This window comes from Phycodurus eques, chromosome 9 (genome assembly GCF_024500275.1).
Source record: "Phycodurus eques isolate BA_2022a chromosome 9, UOR_Pequ_1.1, whole genome shotgun sequence".
Lineage (NCBI taxonomy): Eukaryota > Metazoa > Chordata > Actinopteri > Syngnathiformes > Syngnathidae > Phycodurus > Phycodurus eques.
In genome coordinates this window covers 22,185,717-22,206,182 of record NC_084533.1, presented here as the reverse complement: position 1 = coordinate 22,206,182, position 20,466 = coordinate 22,185,717, and the positions used below count along the sequence as shown (strand labels likewise).

Here is a 20,466-nt window from a genome sequence, read left to right as displayed (position 1 = left end):
TTTCTGAGCCGCTTCTACTCACTAGGATCGCGTGCGTGCTGGAGCCTATCCCAGCTATCATCGGGCAGGAGGCGAGGTACACCCTGAACCGGTTGTCAATTTTTACGTGATGTTATAAATTAGGAATTTGTCTTTTACCTATTCAATCGATATTTTTAGTTGTCAACCATTGATTCAGTGTTGGAGGATTACGTTTATAATTTTCTTGGCAATAATCCTCATTCTTTAAATAAAAATTCAATAGATTCTAGGTGTTTACGTAGATCAATGTCTCCAGCCTGAAGAGTGTTTGTAGTTTGACGCATGTACAATCTGGATTGACATCAATCTGTGAAATGGCGTTGACTTGACCCTTGTAATCCTTAACCTACTTCCCATCATAGGATTATCCAGATGCCGTAAATTACTATTTGGCCCTCGATTGCCTTACTGGAGCACAGACAGACAAAAAATGTGCACTAAGATTTAGTGCCTTGCCGCTCAAGTGCTCTTAAATTGAGCATATTCCTCTTCCTTGGGTCAGACAAGAGATAAAAGTGGATGACCATTCTTGGAACCAAGGGGGGGAGGAGGCCGCTAATCCAGTCTAATCCCAGGTACTTGGTTTATTTGCGTGAATGTTTAACAAACGCATGTTGAGATTACAGTACTTGCACTGAGATTATCTTGCTTTATTTTTTTATTTTTTGTCTGTTTGTTATGTCAGATTGAGATAGGCAGGTTTACACTGTCACGCTGCTGTTTTATATCACTTGGTGGATTGATTTAGTGCCTTCAGACTGGCCTCTGGGTTGACTGATACATGTTTGCTTTCTTGGCTACAAATTTTATGACAGCAGTGTGTGGTTTTTTTTCATTTTTTTTTCAAAGCCAACAAAAGAATCAGAAAAATTGAGATTTTTATTAGTTTTTGCGCAGCTGCGCGAGATTAAAAATGTGAGTAAAAGTCAACAATTGATGTATTGACGTGAGGTTAACATAGAGCTAAAGATCAATTGACAAGTGTATCCTGATTTAGCACCCGAGCCCCACAATACTGGCGGTCGTCAGTTGATGATGTTATATGTCCGACAGTCAGACCCTATTAATTTCCTTTCATATTCCGACTTTTTTCTCTTAATAATAAGGCATTTTCTTCATAGTATTGCAGTTATTCTCCTAATATTATGGCTTTATTCTCAGAATTTTATTGCAACCTCATATTCACTAAATTGTGACTTTTTCCCCTCTTAATATTGACTTTTTTCTTGTAATGTTGCATCTTGATTTGTGTTGAATTGGGAATTTTGGGAATATAGCAATTTTATAGCACCTTTATTTGGTCTGGATTCCAATTTATTGCTCTAAATGTAACAACTTTTTTTTTGCTTGTAATATTGGAATTTTCTATGCTTAATATTTGTTTTTTGTTTGTTTTTTGTGAAAAATAAAAATGTGCCAATCCATTTGCGGGTCTCAACAAACGTCTAATTGTGCTGTAAGTGAAGGTGCACGATGAGGATTTGATGTGGGATGTCCACACATGTCCAGAGTCGTAGCACATGAGCTCTGAGCGGGTAACACGACTCAATTTTGTTTGCAGAAAAAAGTTTGCCAACACGCCAGCCAATCTGGAAAAAGAGTGTTGAACTCTGGTCATAAATGTGACATCTTTCATCTTCAAGTTTTGATGAAGTTAATAACTTATACTGTACACAGTACACACACGTACAGTAACAGTCATGAGTTTTCTTTGCTTTTTAAATGAGAAACTGTGTCCACACTTTTGACTGCTTCTCTATAATACCATCAACATTTAAAGTTGCCCGGTCGCTGGGTTACTGTATATGAGAGGATAAATGTTTACTTCCTGTAGCTTTCAATACAAAGTGCAGTATGTTGAAGTAACTTCGTTCTTTCATTCATCTTCCGTACCACTTATCCTCACTAGGGTCGCGGGTTTGCTGGAGCCTATCCCAGCTGACTCTGGGCGAGAGCCAGGGTGCACCCTGGACTGGTCTCCAGCCAGTTGCAGGGCACATATAAACAAACAACCATTCACACTCACATTCAAACCTACGAGCAGTTTAGAGTCGTCAATCAACCTATCATGCATGTTTTTGGAATGTGGGAGGAAACCGGAGTACCCAGAGAAAACACACAGGTACGGGGAGAACATGCAAACTCCATACAGGCGAGGCCGGATTTGAACCTCAGAACTGTGAGGCAGACGTGCTAACCAGTATTATTACTATATTAGGTTATATAATATAATATAATATATAATATAATCCGATTAAGGGAAAGAGGATCTTGCTGAAAAATATGATATATAATATCATCGTCGTCATCGTCGCCGTCGTCATTGTCATCATCAGCATCATCATCATCTCCAATCCATAGTGATGACTTGTTCTGTAAGAATATAAGGAATAAAATCAATTTTAAAACGTGAACTGTATATGCAAAATGTTTAATTAATATTTTCAATTCTTAAATAGCAATATATTAATATATTTTATAAACAAATATTTGCTCAAAATGTTTTTTAACTTTACTCAGATTCTTTTGTATTTATAATAAATTAATTAACCATTTTTTATTAAATCAATCAAAAATGGAAACGTATAGTTAAACTTAACTTTACAAATATTTTTAGTTTATTTTACAAAAATATTAAAGTTACATATGATTAATTAACCAAATATTTTCCAACCGATTTAATAATTAACTAAAATGGTTTATTTCACTAATATTATTTTATTTGTTATGCATGGTAAGCTAACTAACCAAATATTCAATAAAATTGGTACAAATCTACATGTATTTTTTTATTTTCCTAATTTTTTTACCTTACTCATTATAATGAATAATTAAACCAATTATTTAATGTAAGCAATACAAAAATGTTAAACATATATATAAAATGTTTATTTTACTGATCATTTAAATTTGACTATTTACAATATATTAACCAATTATTACATAAAATTAATTAAAAATATAACATTTACATATTTTCTTCATTTGACTAATTTTCGTTTAAAATAAATAAATAAATGACCCAATTATTTAATGTTTGTATTTTTTTATTTTACTGACTTCTCATTTAATGATTTATCATTTATGTAATAAAATCAATAAAAATGTAAATAAATGTTTAATTTTTTAATAGTATTTGTATGTAAATAGAAATAATATAATAGTTTTTTAACTATTTTTATTTTATTATTTATTATAAAGCAATTCATTATTAAAAACAAATATTAGATATACATGTAAAGCTTTTATTTTGCTAATATTTAATTATTTCCCATAAATTAATCAATTATTTGATATGTGAAATTATTTATTATTATTATTTTACTAATAGGAGCAAATGTTTGCCTGGTGGTTAAGCGTTTGTGTGCGTGTGTGTGTGTGTGTGTGTGTGTGTGTGTGTTTTTCTGTGTGTGGTCTCTGGACCCCAGTGGTCATTTTCAGCCCCTCACACCTTGCTGGCATGTCTCAACCCCCTTGAGGGGAGTCACCGACTATTCCCCATTCACTTCACTCCGATGTGATAATGTGTGTTTGTGTGCGGCATTGCGTCTTGTGTGCATCCACCGTCATATGCTGAGATAATGTGTATCTCTTCATATTCACAGGCCAACCCTCCCCCCATCATTGTCAACGCAGACTCACTAGATGCAGGCCCTTATGTAAGTATCTCTCTCTCTCTCTCCCTCTCTCTCTCTCTCTCTCTCTCCTCACACTCACTGTTTCCACATGTGTGTGTATGTGTGTGAGTTTGTGTGTATCTGCTGGCCAAGTGGACATCCACATCCATTATCCCATTGACCCTTGACCTGAACTTTTGTTTGTGAGGGCACTGCATTGCACATTTATTGTCATGGTGTAGATACAGAATCCATTGAAAAATCGAGGGTTTTATTAGGAAATAAAACAATCCAAAGTGTGTTAATAATCCTATTTAGTGTGCATGGTGTAAATGCTTCAGGATTTTGCTTAAACATTTCTGTGTACCGTGCTGCCTCAAGATGTGAGTGTCCCGTCTTGGGAGTTTTTCAATGGACAAGCTGTTGTTCGGTCAATTTTTTTATTTTTTATTTTTTATTTTTTGCTTTGACTTGTGAGCACACACTTGCTATACGGGCGCTGTATGGTGGCAGTGAACTCAACTCCACTCAATTTACAGCAAGCAGCCGTTTGGAAAACAAAGAGAATTACACGTTGTGTATTTGACAAGCACATAAAAGTCTGCGAGCTTCACGGTAACACAAAATGCCATGGGTAGGCTAACATCTATTTGGCAGTGGTATAACGCGTCAAGCAACTGATATTTGAGCACAAACAGTGTATTTGAACACAAAAGGCATATATTCTTTATCCGAAAAACGACTAATATTACGACAGTTACTGAGTCACTTACGGTATAGTATTATAGTACAATGGACTCCAAATATTCGTTGTTCGGTATTTTACCTATTCACTGATTGTTGGGGCCGGGGGAACCTATCCCCACTTATTCAAGGAAGCCCCCACTTATTAGTTTTTTTGTTTTTTTAAATGAGGAAAAATATTTTTTTAATTTCATGGCAATTATAATGAGCGTCAATTATTTGCAGATTTTCACTATTCGTAGGGTTCCAGTGTATACTATTAACTGCCCCGCAGGAGCCATGTTGCACACACCAGAAGGAGCCGCAATTAATTGATCATGATGCACAAACTGCTTAATTCTATTTATTTATGTTTTTATGATGTTTTAATCCCTAAATGCAATATTGTAGCGTACTATTTTTTTCTATTGTCTATTGTCATTAATTGTGCCAGCGTTTCTAACCAGCTTTTGTCTTCTCGTTTGGCAGGTGAATGGCAGTGATGGCATGTACAAGTATGAGGAGATCATTTTGGAGAGGGTAAGTCAATGTTATGTCTTGTTATGTCTACTTGGAGTCTAAAGCAAACATGGTTAAGCAGCATTTAACTCTTATGCTGCACACAAATGGAATATGTTGCCAACAGAAGTGACATCAGCCCTAAGTGTGAATGTTTTTAAGTCTAGGTTAAAAACTCTTTTGCTTTTTAGAGCATTTCCACTTTTAAATGGTATTTCTTGCACTGTACGCTGTTTTAATTGTACTTTTATTTTTTTCTCTTTGTTTTAAATGTTTATAAGATGCTTTTTTTCTTTGTTTTTAAATGATTTTAATCATATAGAGCACATTCACTTACCTTGTGTATGAAATGCGCTATATAAAAAAATTGCTTTGCTTATATGTTGTATACAGTGATACCCCAATTTATGATTTATTTCTTTTTTTAAAGATGGGTTGTCACTTGGACTTTTTTTTTTTTTTTCCCTGGTGTTGTGAGCAATAATTTGAATTACAACTCTCAAAATGCTAGAGGGCTGCAGGAAACTTCACAATACCACGCAGCAGTTTGGCAAATAATGAACAATTCTTCAAAAATAAGTCTTCTAGCTTTTCAATCCCAGTTGAAGTTTACTGTCATACTAAGTATAAAGAAAGAGTATTAGACGTTCTGTATTTAATCAGTGCACATAACTGGCTTACGAAAGTCAGCTAGCTTAATGCTAACGCACAATGCAAAATGCCATAGACAGGCTACCGAAACTAGTCTCAACATTATGATAGGAACTTTAAAACAAATAATATCGGAACACATGCAGACATAATATATTACTCACAGGCATATACTTTATGGTCTGTAAAATTTGTTTTAAAAAAAAGTTATTATCCTTGTGTTTCACCGTCAAATGTACATGTATTATACTGGCAAAGGCGTGCACACCAGAATGAGCGTTGAGCCACGTCCATTTAATTAAAGCATGAAATCATGATGCAGACTCTGTTTACTTCTTTACATTGTATTTAATTATGTTATGATCTTATGTTTTTATAAAGTACAATAGTGTAGCTTGCTAGTTTAGTTTTAAAAAAGATTTTTTTGTTGGTGTTTTTTGGACAGTTGGAACAGATTATTTGTGTCATGTTCGTTATTTTCAATAGGAAAAGATAATTGTAGATGTGCTTGTACTGTAACTTTAAATCTTGCAATACAAAGCAAAAAAAAACAAAAAACTGAAAAAAAGTTGGGGCACTCATAAGTGAAGTTACCACTATGTTATGTTAAATTGACCTTTTCTGCTAGGCTGTTTTTTTTATGTTGTTGAATATCAATGCTGAAAAGTCCTTGTGTAATTCTGATGTTTTTGTCATAATATTACAACTTTTGTCCTTGAATAATTATGACTTGTTAGATTCCATCTCTTCAGGAGCCCCTCTCAACTTTTCAGACCTAGTATTGCATCTTTATGCTCGTAAAATTTTCTAAATATTGCGGTTTTATTCTTGGTAAATTACCATTTTCTTCTCGCAGTACTGCAGCCTTATTTATGTAAGGTTATGTCGGTGGTTTTGTGTAATATTGGAACGTTAGTCTCATAAAATCACTACATTCTTTCTTAAAATATTGTAACTTAAATAATCATTTATTGTTTAACTATTGTAACTTCATCCATCCATCCATCAATTTTCTGAGCCGCTTCTCATCACTAGGGTCGCGGGCGTGCTGGAGCCTATCCCAGCTATCATCGGGCAGGAGGCGGGGTACACCCTGAACTGGTTGCCAGCCAATCGCAGGGCACATACAAACAAACAACATTCGCACTCACATTCACACCTACGGGCAATTTAGAGTCTCCAATTAATACGGGCAAGGGAAATTAATACAATGGGCATTTTAGAGTCTCCAATTAATGCATGTTTTTGGGATGTGAGAGGAAACCGGAGTGCCCGGAGAAAACCCACACAGGCACGGGGAGAACATGCAAACTCCACACAGGCGGGACCGGGGATTGAACCCCGCTACTCAGAACTGTGAGGCTGACGCTCTAACCAGTCGGCCACCGTGCCGCCTTGTAACTTCATTCTCATAAAATTCCAATGTTTTATTCATAGTATTGCAACTTTATTCTTATATAATAGCTACATTTTTTTTCTCTCAATGTTGCAATTTTATCCTCAATAAATTTGTTTGGGCAGTATTGGAACTTTGTAAATGTATGTATTTTTTGAGTCATATTGCGTCATATTTTTGAGTCATATTTTTATTGTTAGAATTTTTTTATTACTTATTTATTTGTCTTTGTTTCATAATATGATAATTTAAATTAAGATTTATTGTGACTATTCCAGCTTTAGTCTTGAAAAACCTGTTCTTTTCTCTGTGTGTGTGTGTGTGTGTGTGTGTGTCCGTCCGTATCCGTATGCATGCATGCTTGGACTCTTTGGCTTGTCTGTGTTTGTCCTAATTTGTTGTGACTTTGATTCATCAATAATAGAAAATATTCAAGCGAAGTCTTTTCTGCACTTGTCACATGGAAGCGCTTCCACAAAATAAGACGAGCCGCTCAGCTCAAGTGAATTTGTCACTTCCGATGTGTGCGCAGGGGAACTCCGGCCTGGGCTTCAGCATCGCGGGAGGCATCGATAATCCTCACATTCCTGACGATCCGGGGATCTTCATCACCAAGATTATTCCTGGAGGTGCAGCCGCCATGGACGGAAGGCTGGGGTACCGTTTCCTTACTTACTCTTCTTTCTACTCTACTCTAAAAATATTTTTTTTTCCTGAAAAAAAGGACAGCAAGCGAAAGATAGGGTCAAAAAACATGAATCAGCGGGGGACTGGGAAAAAATACCACAAATATTGAGGAATGGGTTCCCCCAAATAACCTGCGAATAGGTGGGAATGGAAATTCTAAACTGTTAATATGTGAAGGTCCACTGTACTACTTGTTGTCTTGTAATATTGCAACTTTTTTATCCTATAATTACAACTTAATTCTTGTAGAATTGCCACTTTTTCAGTCATTATTATTATGAGTTATTGTAATTCTCTAATTATAATTCTCATTTAATTCTTACTTTATCGTAAAATAACTAGCTTTTTTCTTGTGCTATTTCAAATTTTTTTCTCATATTGCAAATTTATTCATGTAAAGTTACTACTTTTTTTTCATAATTCTTGTTAAATTCTGACTTTATCATAAAATGCTTATTTTTTTATACTACTTATTTTTCCTAATTTTTCAACATTGTTACTGTAAAATGTACTACTTTTTTCTCTGACTATTGTAGTCATAAATATTGACTGTCTTTGGGATATTAATCACTCTATATTTTCTTGAAATATTGCAACTTTTTTCTCTTAAAACTACTGCTTTTTCTCTTGTAATATTGTAACTTCATTCTTATTAAATTCTGAAATTCTGATTTAAAATTACTATGTTTTCCCCATAATTTTGCAACATTGGAATCTTAAAATTGCTATTTTTTTCTGGAAATATTACAACTTTTTTCTCCTAATACTGCAACTTTGTTGTTCAAGAATACTGCTTTTTTTTTTTTAGTAATATTGTAAAGTAATTCTTGTTAAATTCTGACTTTGTCAAATAAAATTACACATTTTTATCATTCTACATATATCAACAATATGGGGAAATTACTACCTTCTAAAATATTTTAACTGTTTTCTTGTAAATTTGTTACTTTCTTGTGGTAATACTGCAACTTTATTTGCATAAAATGACTACTTTTTTCCCGTAATATTGTAACTTCATTCTTATTAAATTCTGATTTCATCATTGTAAAAGTACTATATTTTTCTTGTAATACAAGGCTCGAAATAACTTTTGCTAATCAATGACTTCATTTAAGGAAAAACTATCTTACTTTGAGTAGAATTTTTTTGCAGGTTAATCCCACAGGGACCTGAAGCAAGGGTTTTATTAAGCAATAAAAATACGACACTATAACGGCGGAGTTGAATGTAGGAATGCGGCTATCGAATATTTTAGTACTCGAGTATCCTAGTGAAAATTCAATCGAATAATCGAGTACTCTTTGTTTGGATAAAGAGCAATTATGACTACACAAAAGGGAAAACACTTAATACCAAACGACCAGTTGGTTTCCTTTTTTTTTTTTTCCTTTTTTCTCTCATCAACAGTTATATTTTTTAAATTGAAATTGTGCATAGCAGCAAACTGTATTTTCTTGTCTAGAAATATTTTCAGTGGGGCAATTTCCAACACAAATATAAATAAATTTCATTTTAAACTTTGCATTTATTGTATCAAAATACCAAGGCATGAATTAAAACAGGCATTAACAGCATTTGTGTAACGTCACTTCAGCAGCTAGCATTTTATCATGCGACATAATAATACAGTAGGTTCATGGCTGTTTGTTTAAGAGCTTAGACCAGCTGACTAGTAATAAGACAAATATTCTTTATGTTTCCAGAAGTTTTGGAAGTGTTCAAACTAAAACAAAGACACCTCGCGAGGAAACATATTTCCTCCATTTGACTTCAACAAAACCCTGTCCTGTTTGGATACATGACCCATTTTACTTCCTAAGTCTTCTTTGACCACGTTTGCCACGGTTTTCACCCACATGACTCAAATTGTAGCCACTTACAGTACTACACTATCCATTATGTCACACAGTGCCTACTGCCTACACTGAGCAAAACTTGCAGGCACCCTGTGTGAAGTAATTATGGTCACGGGCATACTGTAGGCTACTTCTCACCATCATAATAAACAAGCCACAGATTCGACGGTAGTCATAACAGACCTAGCCCTCCACAGGGCTAACGTTATGTTAGTAAGGTACATTGAGATTAATCTCACTGATTTGCCCTACGCTAATTTTACCTTGTCTTGGGTCCTACATGGCTTCATACTGGGCGTCTTCAGCGGAGAACAAGGTGCGTGTTGCAACGATTACACGTCACGGTGCTCGCCTTGTCTTTGACTTTGAAATGCTCCCAGACTTTTTCTCCTTTTTTTCCCTCACCTTTTTGGACACTATTTTTCATTGCGCTGTCAACCAAATAGCTTCACCTGCGCCTCCTACTTCCCTCACGTAGGTGACGTAAGGACATTGTTCCACTTAATGCCCGTGCGTCCAGCCCAGCCAATCTTTTTGGGACCGTCTCCGCAATTAATTTATCGGAAAACTTAAAAATCTGTGCCAATCATTTTTGCCTATTTTCAAGCCTTGGTATTGTAATTACTACTTTTTTTTCTCTCACTGTGCAGCAGTGTGTGGGAGTTTTTCTCCTCCTCAGGGTTTTGTGTGTTTTCCTAAAAAAAATTGTGAAAACTAAAGCCAGCCTGCAGCAATAGTAATGATGATGATGATGTAATGCCGTCCCCCATACACATCCACAGGGTTAACGACTGCGTCCTGCGTGTGAACGACGTGGACGTGTCGGAGGTGGTCCACAGCAGGGCGGTGGAGGCCCTGAAGGAGGCGGGGCCGGTGGTGCGTCTGCTGGTGAGGCGAAGGCAGGCCCCGCCCGAGACCATCCTGGAGGTGAACCTGCTCAAAGGGCCCAAAGGTAAACGACACAGATGTAAGTGCTAAATGTCGACAAACAGCCACAACATGACAAACAGCCACAACATGAAACCGCTGGTCTCTAACTGTCCATTTGTGTCTCCCGTTTTTAGCTGTTAATGCAAATGTAATGAAAATTCCCCAAGTCTGATTTTGTTATTTCCAACTTCAGCTCTTTAAATATGTCAGTAATATACCATTTACACAAAATTTTACCATTTGGCTATTGTGGCCACTTATGGCCAATTGAAACCCATGAAAACTATGTTTTTGTAATTCCTTGAAATATACTGGATTGAATGGTAAAACATGGGTAAAATGGGTTTTATTCTAGACTTAACACTTTAAAATGTAAATTTTTTTGTTTTCTACCAGATGACATTTATACATTTTTGGACAAAGGAGCAATTTTTTGTAGTATTTTTCATTTCCAAAAGAGGCGTTGAATCACTTACTTACTTGAATCACTTAAAAAAAAATCAATCAATCAATCAATCAATATCTATCTACAGTACAGTATATACCGTGTGTGTGTGTATGTATATATATATATATATATATATAAACTGAAAGGATATTACTACTAATTACTAATACTAACAACTATTAATTACTACTAATGACAAGAACTGATCTTAGTTCAAATCTATGCAGCAATTGAAGCAAAAAAAGTCATAAGCAGATTGCAAGAGAGAGACTGGAGGAGTCATAAAAAGGCATAAAAGTTGGACTTTCTTTTCTTGGATCAAACACCTGTTGTGAATTTCTGCTCTACCTCATGAAGTGTCTACCCAATTCAATAGAGTTGTCTGTAGTAATTTTTTAGAATGGATGATGGCCCAACAAGTAATGTTTTATATGTTGGTTGCAAGTTAAACTTCTCAGATGATACAATATTTTGGTGGCAATCTTCCAGGACTTGGATTCAGCATTGCCGGAGGGATCGGCAATCAGCACATCCCGGGCGATAACAGCATCTACATCACCAAGATCATCGAAGGAGGAGCTGCGCAAAAAGATGGACGGCTGCAGACAGGAGACCGCCTGCTAGCTGTAAGACCCTCCTCAACCTCACATTTCTTGGATTTCTTTCCTTGACTTACGCGTGCCCGATTAAGGGACTGTGATTCCCTCACGTGTGGGCAAGGAGAGCCGCAGTCGCTGAAAATGCGAACACTCACAAGGAGGTGCTGTAGGCCACAACTCACGCCCAAACGCTCACACGCAGACCAACCTGACAACCTGTCTCTAGCTCCTGATGTTACTCACTAGGCCACACCCCTTAAAGGCACACATCCAAAAAACAAATACTGTACTACGTACAGTATGTTTTTCATTTTGAAATCTATCCTCCATTATTTGCTGTTTTTGTGCCCAAGCCAAAGCTCTATATAATACTATAAGTATTACTTTGGCGCCATCTTCTGACATCTTGGTGCCCAGGAACTATGTTGAAGTGACTGAGGCGCTAAATTTAGTCAACCCATAGCCAAAAGTATTAATTAATTGATTGTTAGTTGCAGCCCTTTTTTAGAGTGCGCGTCAATTACTCGCAGCTTTTCACAATTATTCGTGATTACACTTTATAAACTAGTTTATTTTTTAACATCTATTTTATTCTCTTTCATTTTTTTTTTAAATATGAAATTCAGTGCTATTTTACTTGATTAGAACTGTAACAAAAATTGTGACAGTTGTTTGAGGGCAGGAACAGATTATTGGCGTTTCAGTTCATTTTAACGGGGAATATTGATTTGATCTACAAGTAAATTGCATTACGATCTTGGTCACCGAACAAATTTAACTCTTAAGTCAAGTTACCACTGCACATTGACGCTACCTACTGCTTTTGACCTCTCTTCTCACCACGCACACTCCAACACAGCCAACCTTTGGCTTCACTCACGCTGTTGAAAATATGCACAAATCTCACCTCATCCTCCGAGCTGTGATTGTGTTGGCTGGTGCGACACCGATACGTGAATGCCATTTTTAACATCTTAACTAATTTCTTAAATGTGAGAGACCCCACACATGAGGAGGAGAAAATGGGCAAGTGTGTTATCTCTGGCTGCACAGATTCTCCCGTCAACTTTAGCCTGTCATTTAGAAACCTTCATGCCAGATATGCACTCGAGATGGAGCAACCCTAAAATGGAGACGTTGCCTGTCAAATTTTCAATTGTTACTAAAATTATAATCATGGAAATTTCCAAAGTAACTATAATTTAACTACCGTATTTTCACGACCATAGGGCGCAACGCATTAAAAGGCGCAGTTTCAGTTACGGGGTATATTTCTGTATTTAACACATACATAAGGCGCATCGTATTATTGGGCGCAGGCATGGTAAAACATACGCTACCTTAAATCATACGGTAGCATGCATGCACGCCAAAACAATGTTTTTAAAAAGGCAGCGGGAGCAAAACTGAGTTCGGTTGTACTTTATTGAAGTATTTAACAATGTACTCATGTTATTTTTTGTTTACCCCATTTATTTACGTTGCTCACCTACAACTGTGAGGAGCAATTCGCTTCAAACATGTTAGCAAGTCTTTACAATCTTTTTGAAAGAAAAAAAGGTGAATTGGCCTGTTCAAAATAACAAGCACAGGCCTCCCACTAAAAATAACTAACAAACACTCATTCATAAGCATTGCATTCTGATGAAATTCCTTTTATTGGCTTTATTTTATTAAAAAAAAATAATAATAATAATAAAATAAAATAAAAAAACATGGTCCATAGCGGTCTGCACGTCCCAACTGGCCAACTTAAAACTGCATCTTTTACATAAGGCATTTTCATATTTAAAGTGTGCTTTATCTTTTCCGTGGATTTCAATGGCATTCATAAGTCTTAAGAAAGGTCCATTTTCCATGATATGAAGATATCCTCAGCCGTCAGTGAATCACACCCCCTTCATGTTTCCGCATTCATTCCCAGTTTACGCGCCGGTGGATCTGGACGGAAGAATCCACGTAAATGAAAGGTCCGCAAGTACTGTAGTGTAAAGAAATTACTTAAATGCAAATGGGAGACTAAACCCCATAGTACACTGGGTACTCCAGATGACCAATACAGCACACCACACACAACGCTTTCTCTCAAAATCACACTTAAAACATCCCACACCACAGGAAATTTGCTCAGGATAATCTCTTAGAGACTGCCGATAATCGGGTCTTTGTTGGTTTTCATCAGAAGGGAGGTAAAAGGCTCAAATAAGGCCTGATTGTCGGTATGTGATTACCCCGCTTAATGATTGTTGACCCTGACCGTTTTATGTGCAGACCAGGAAGGAAAAGTCACTCTTAACCAACCTAATACCACAGGGTAATTGCTCAGGATAATCTTTCAGAGACATCCACCAACTTGGCCTTAGGTGCAAAATGCTCAAATTCTGTTTTGATTATCAGTATGTGTGTATCCTGCTTTAAAGATACATTCAGGGTCTCTAAAGGACTTTTTCACTGTTCAGGTGAACAACATCGTGCTTCAGGACGTGCGTCACGAGGAGGCGGTGGCCGCCCTGAAGAACACGTCCGATATGGTTTACCTCAAGGTGGCCAAGCCAGGACCGGTGCACCTCAATGACATGTACGCCCCGCCGGACTATTCAAGCAGTACGTATTTACTTCTTCTTCTCTTACGCTGCATATTAGAGATGGTCATACTATAATACTAATAGATTATTCTATTTGATTGTGTACAATTGATTCCCTATTTATTGTACTGATCCTGAGTAAATACATAAAATAAATGTCATATTGAAACATGGAAACAAGACTTCAAGACATTCCCGGCAGATCACAAATAATACTAATTAGTTTCATTTTAACTATATTCGGATTATAAAATAAATGTAATAAAATGTGTAATGGAACTCCTCTTTTCATGCCAGTGTCCTGTGCACATTTCATTAGAAAAAAGGAATTGATAAATTGATTGGTACTTAACCATAATTGTATTAAAAAATTGTGTGGAAACAGGAGTTAGGAACATTTAAAGAGAAACCATCACATTGCAATGTTCAAGTTATCATATTGCTCCCATTTATTCATAATCCCGATTATAAAAATGAAATTTAATATGTGTAATGGGATGGGGTCGCTCTGAATGTTTTGAACTCTTGTTTTCATGCTAATATTGTGTGCACATTGCATTGACACAAAAAAGAGATAAGAGAGACCAAACTTACCAGTTTTTCGAGTTACAAGCTGTTGTTAGGCAGATTTTTTTGGTTTGACTTGCAAGCAAAAATCTGTGACTTTACAACATAACTTTGCCTTCCTAAAGTCCGCTAGCTTAATGCTAATAAGCAATGCAAAACGCCATTGAGGGGCTAACTAAGTGTGCCAGTGTTGCAGTGTTATAACCCTTTAAGTAACAGGTATTTTTGGTGCAGCACATGTAGACAAACAATATAACAATACTCACAGGCTTATATTTTATAATTGTAAAAAAATAATAATAATAAATAAATACTACTGCATCTTATAGAGGGGTTGTGACCGTCTCCGCATATCCATCCATATGTCGGTATTATACTGCTCCCAGGTGGCCGAGGTTTGCACACCACAAGGAACAGCACAATGTCTATTGAATTGAAAACTGTTTCTATACTCTCAATTTAATTGTGTTATTGTTTTTATAAAGTACAATATTACTGAGTGTTAATACTCATTAAAAAAATAAATAAATAAATCAAAAATAATAATAATTTTAAGGCTGGAACACAATGTCAGCTCCATTCAGGTTAATGGGGAAAGATGATTTAAGATATGACATGATTGTTTTGAGTTACATCATGGTCACAGATTGAATTAAACTCGTACCTTAAGGTACCATTGTAATTTGATTGGTAGTTTCCCCCAAACTGATTCAGGGAATTCAATATTTTCTTTACGAAACTAAACGAACAAATAAAATTGCACAGGGCAACAAAAGGCGCTACAAAATTAACCGAATAGCTATGGTGCAAGACAAAAAGCAATCAAAAGCACCACAAAAAAAAACTAATGGAACAGGTACCAAAAACAAAAAGTGAATACCGCAGAGAGTCGTACAAAGTAATTCTGGAGGGGACAGGATGCAGACAGCAAACAAAGAAACGAGAAGAACGATCTGGCGCCGTCCTGGTGTGCACGCCGTGCTTAAGACTGGGAGCTGATGGCCAATCGCTCCCAGGTGTGTCTCCTTGTTCACTCTACCCAGCTCACTGCACCCCCTAAGGGAAACAAGAAAAACACAGTTAAGAACTAGCTGACAGCAAAAAAACAAAACACAACCCAGACAAAACATAACACAAAAATGGCCAAAAAATAAATAAATACTAGCTCCAAATGTGTTCCTTCTTAATCATAGACCCTCTTATCTACAAATAAACTTTACATAAATTTAACATTACATAATACAAAGGCTGATTCTTCTAAATAATATAATGCAGTCTTGTTATAGTGAAGAGTGATGAACCTGCATGAATTTCTTGCACTGGATCACTGCTCTCTTGCCCAAAAACGCCCGAAACACCCACATAGTAACTACTTAGGCACACACGGACAGGCAATTCTTCCCACAGCAACAACAAGCTTAGTTCTGCGCCTCCCACTGAGCGTGGATGGTTTCTCACATCCCACCTGCGCATGGGAACCCACAATCTTGAGACAAACAGTCTCCAATTCTTTCTTAGAAGAACCATTTAGTAGGCAACGGTGGCTATTTGACTAAATGTTTATGCCAGCCCCAAATGCAGCCTTTGCCTCTGTGTCACACATGCTCACATTATCTGGATTTCAAGTGGATTTATAGGGGAAGAGGTTTTTTTCAAGCCTCCCTGTTATGAATCTTTATGTGAAAATCAAGTATGTGCAAAATTAATGTATTCACTGCCAGCTGTTTTTTTTAAAGCGGCGTTCCCCATAATGCTAGCCGTTTTAGAGCAATTGGACTGATCTTTGTAGATCCACAGAATCTTGTGTTCCTTGACAATATAAGCACCAAACCCAGCGAAACAAAGAGTAGCCTACGCGCTACACACACACACACACACACACCAAAAAATCAAGGACTTTTGATGTCAAAATAATAATTTACTGTATTTACAGACTAAGAAAGGCACCGTGAGCAACGCTGACTCACCGCATGGCTCGAGTTGAACCTCAGTGACTTTTTTACATGGCGCACCTCATTCACTCCATGAACTGCGTCATCTTTTCTCCCGATTGCCACACACAATTTCTACGACCGATCACCACACATACTCTGTTGTACCATACAAATACATGGTCTGTTCAAGTGTGAGGTTCCTAAACTTGTCCGACTTCTAAATAGAACTACCAACTATAAAAAAGAAAATCAGCTTTTCTACTTTGTACTAGAAATGATTCCTCATTTTGAAAAACTTTCTGTGGCCCCTATGGTGTAATCATTCTTCCTTTCCCCACTATTGGCCTGGCCCTCCCTCCAGCTTTCCCCACCATGGTGGACAACCACGTGAGCCACAACTACATGGGCGCCATGGAGCCTAAGCCCCCCTACCCGCCGGCCCAGGTCACCCCGTCCAGGTACTCACCAGTTCCTCGCCACATGCTTGGGGAGGAAGACTTCACCAGGTAAATTGCACTGGCTATGGAAAGCATTTATTTCATTCTTGATATCCACCTTAAGGTCTGTGTACTAGTATGCTCTTTGTCCTCACTTGTAAGACAATTCAGCGCACTAGTAGAACAACTAGGGCAGACTAGTAGCCAAAGTGTGTCTAACTAGTAAAAAAATTTCCCACTACTGCATGTAGTAGTTGGACAATTATAAATATTTTACCACGCCAGCAGCAGGTCCAAAATCTATGTGAATCAATCAATTTACGTCACATTTTGCAGAATCACAGAAAAATATATAATTCAGATTATTATAGCCATTTGAAAGAATAACTGTATTGGCTTTGATGTTTTTGACAGTCAACTGTAACTTTCGGGAAATGTCTTTCAACATTTGTAGCGTGTGTACTATATGAACACTTTGAAGCCTTGGATAAACTGGGAAATGTGAGCGGTTCGATCATTGAATTTATTCGTATCGTTTGTAGAAATGAGTATAGTTTCTATACGGTGTGCATCTTGGGTAAAATATTTTTTTTCCGAAAGCGTCATTATGTGTGCGTACGCCTGGTCTGAGGAGGGTCTACATTTGTTCGCAAAGTACGCACAAATTCAAGTACGAATGAACATATTTATGAATCAAAGGTTTTTGCGTAAAATGTGCATACGCGTGGTTTAAGCACATATTTGTGCTTAAAAGCCCCAAAGAGTGTACAAGTACATTGTAGATCATGGCTGTATGACTCCCGCCTCGCCTCCTTTGCATCATTTGATACTCACAGTCATGTATTTTATCCACAAAGATTCAAGCACACAGATTGTTTGGAGACAGAGGCAGAGGGTCTTTTTTTTGTTTTAGTGTTGTGGAACAAACCAACATGTCCCAAACATATTGTAAAAAGTACTTCCTCTATCCTTACATACTGTTCATTTTACAGGCACATTTTGATATCTACATAATAGTTGTTTGTAATCAAATTATGAACCACACATCTTTGCAAAATGTATTAATAGCCTGTCTGACATTACTAAATGGATGATTAATCCTAAATCAATGTTTCAGAGAAAAGCGAAAGTATATTTTTGCAGGTACTTATTTTGATGGTGCAGATCCCGCACTTGTGTCAAGGCACCCTATGACTTCTGTATGACTTTTGTTCCTTATGTTTATTATGTATGATTATTCTTATGCTGTTTTACTGTTTCAAGATTCCCCCTGTGACCAACAGGGCAAATGTGGTGGAGACACAAACCGTTCACGGGATTTTATCAAATGCCCCTGTGAACACACACATAAAATATATATGACTTGGACTCTTTTACTGTTTCAAGATCCCCCATGACCCTTCAAAGACCAATGGGTGCATGTTTCTGCAGGAACCTCTAGGAACTGTTTCAAGCTCCCTCTTGAACACTGTTATCACTGTCCCATAAAAAATACACACATATATGGCATGCGCAGTTTCAAGATTCACACCATTACCAACCACCATTTTCCTTGGTTTAACACTCTGGTACGAAGTCAGTGTAATTACAAATTACATTTTTAAATGTTTTTATTTTTGTGTATTTTGGGTCAAAAAAGTCATAATATTTAAGGGTGAAAAGAAGGACATTTAGGCAATTTTTATTGCTTTCAAATGTCAAAAGGGGTCAAATTTGACCCCGGACAGTATGTTAGGGGTAATAGTTTCAGTCCTGCATGGTTTTTTGTTTTTTTTCCGTTCTCCTTTGCTGTCATCCAGGTGTTGTCACCGTGTGGTTAGTGTGAACACAAGACACACATGTTCAGTCAGCTTGCGAAACCAATCAAATGTAGATTGACATTTCTAAGCTCATCGGGGGAAGTATGTGCTGAATTAAAGCTGGACAGTGTGTGGTGCCTTTGACCTCCTATCCCAATAACTGGATGTAGCATTCGTGGGGGGGGGTGGGCTTAATTGGAGTGTCCCGCGAGGCCTTGAGTCATCTTAACCCATATCTCTGGGGAGGAGGCTCCCTGTGTCTTGAGTGTGTTTGTGGATGTGTGTGTGTGTGTGTGTGTGTGTGTATATGTGTGAGTGCGTGTGTGTGTGTGCATGCAGCCATCATAGTGTGTTACTGGGGTGTTTTTGTCTTGTGGCCCTGTAATGTCCTTTTGTGCAAGCTGTCTACATTGTATGTCACATCTTTGCTGGTATGCGTCAGAGGTGGGGAGGTGGGGTGGGGGGGAATGTCTCGAGTCACAGGACTTGAGTGGAGTCGGACTTTAGTCGCCAATTTTAGGACTTGGGACTTGCCTTAGCTTAAACTTGTGAGAGACTTGATTTTGACTAGATATTCAGTCAAGACAGAGAAACTACCACATCATCTAACTTCATCTCACCGATAGCTCGTCAAACATTAACAAAATTTCATGAAGGTTATATGTTTAATTGAAAAGACAATAAAGTAATACAGTGAACAACCACACCCCTCCCCCCTTTTTTTTTCTCACAGGGGATACTTTCCAGAACAACCCGTGACAGATAAAAATGCAATATACAGGGTGGGTGAAAAATAAAACAAAAAAAATTTCAAACAGATAACACTAATGGTGATTTATTATTATTATTTACTTATTATTTCTTATTTTCCAGATGGTTGGTCACTTGAATGTTCAGGAGCAAGCTAAAGATAGCTGCTAATAAAAAATGTGTATCATTTGATTCAATAAATTTGTAATAGAAGTATGGATTTTATTTTTGAACAACTATCACATTAAAGAAATGAAAAGAAGATTCTCACTTGCCAGTTGAAGTTAACTGTAAACCTGCCACAAAAAAAAACAAATACAATCAAACATTATGTGTATTTAAACACCAAATTGTTCAACCAAACCATATCATTTCATCTAACGAAAGTGTGCCAGCTTAATTCTAACGTAATGCGAAACGTCATAGGGTAGTGGAAATTAGTATCGACATGGTGGTAATTATTAACCTTCAAACAACTGTCACTTTAACACGCTCGGAGCAGCAACACATAGAAAGCTCTTGACTAAACTTCCTTACCCAAGTTACTGGATGACTTGAATCAACTTGCCTGCAAGTTAGTGGGGACACAACTTGACTTGCTTGATATTTGTTACAACTACTTGCGACTTGCTGGAAACTTGAACTTGAGACTTACTTATGACTTTGCACATACGTGACTTACTCCCACCTCTGGTATGCGTGCTTTTCTTCCTGTCCTACACTTTGTCCCGTTCACTGTGATTCCTGTACCCCCACAGCCGAGCTGAGCCAATTTACAGTGTCATCCACAAACCTGGGGACGGCAAGGTGCCCCAGGCTCTCTTCAGAGGCTTCTGTCCTTCCCCTGCACCCTTGTGCCAAGCTCCACTCCCCCTCTCTGGCAGGTACTAACCTAGTCCGTTACGCCTTGCTTAGCTAACCCTCCTCCCTCGAAACCAGACAACAGA

General features: G+C 37.2%; 1 protein-coding gene across 7 annotated transcripts in view; it reads left to right on the top strand.

Moving 5' to 3' along the window:
* The window catches only part of dlg3 (discs, large homolog 3 (Drosophila)), a 132,905-nt gene that overhangs the window by 57,284 nt on the left and 55,155 nt on the right, over positions 1 to 20,466 (top strand). For 4 of the 7 annotated variants that reach the window (XM_061686314.1, XM_061686315.1, XM_061686312.1 and 1 more), the window contains 7 exons: positions 3,627 to 3,680; positions 4,851 to 4,901; positions 7,460 to 7,584; positions 10,253 to 10,422; positions 11,338 to 11,474; positions 13,907 to 14,051; positions 16,895 to 17,039. In XM_061686314.1, the coding sequence (XP_061542298.1) occupies positions 3,627 to 3,680; positions 4,851 to 4,901; positions 7,460 to 7,584; positions 10,253 to 10,422; positions 11,338 to 11,474; positions 13,907 to 14,051; positions 16,895 to 17,039 (827 nt within the window). Of the gene's footprint in view, positions 1 to 580; positions 597 to 3,626; positions 3,681 to 4,850; positions 4,902 to 7,459; positions 7,585 to 10,252; positions 10,423 to 11,337; positions 11,475 to 13,906; positions 14,052 to 16,894; positions 17,040 to 20,466 lie in introns of those variants that run through there. The other 3 variants (XM_061686317.1, XM_061686316.1, XM_061686318.1) reach the window with 2 other exon arrangements.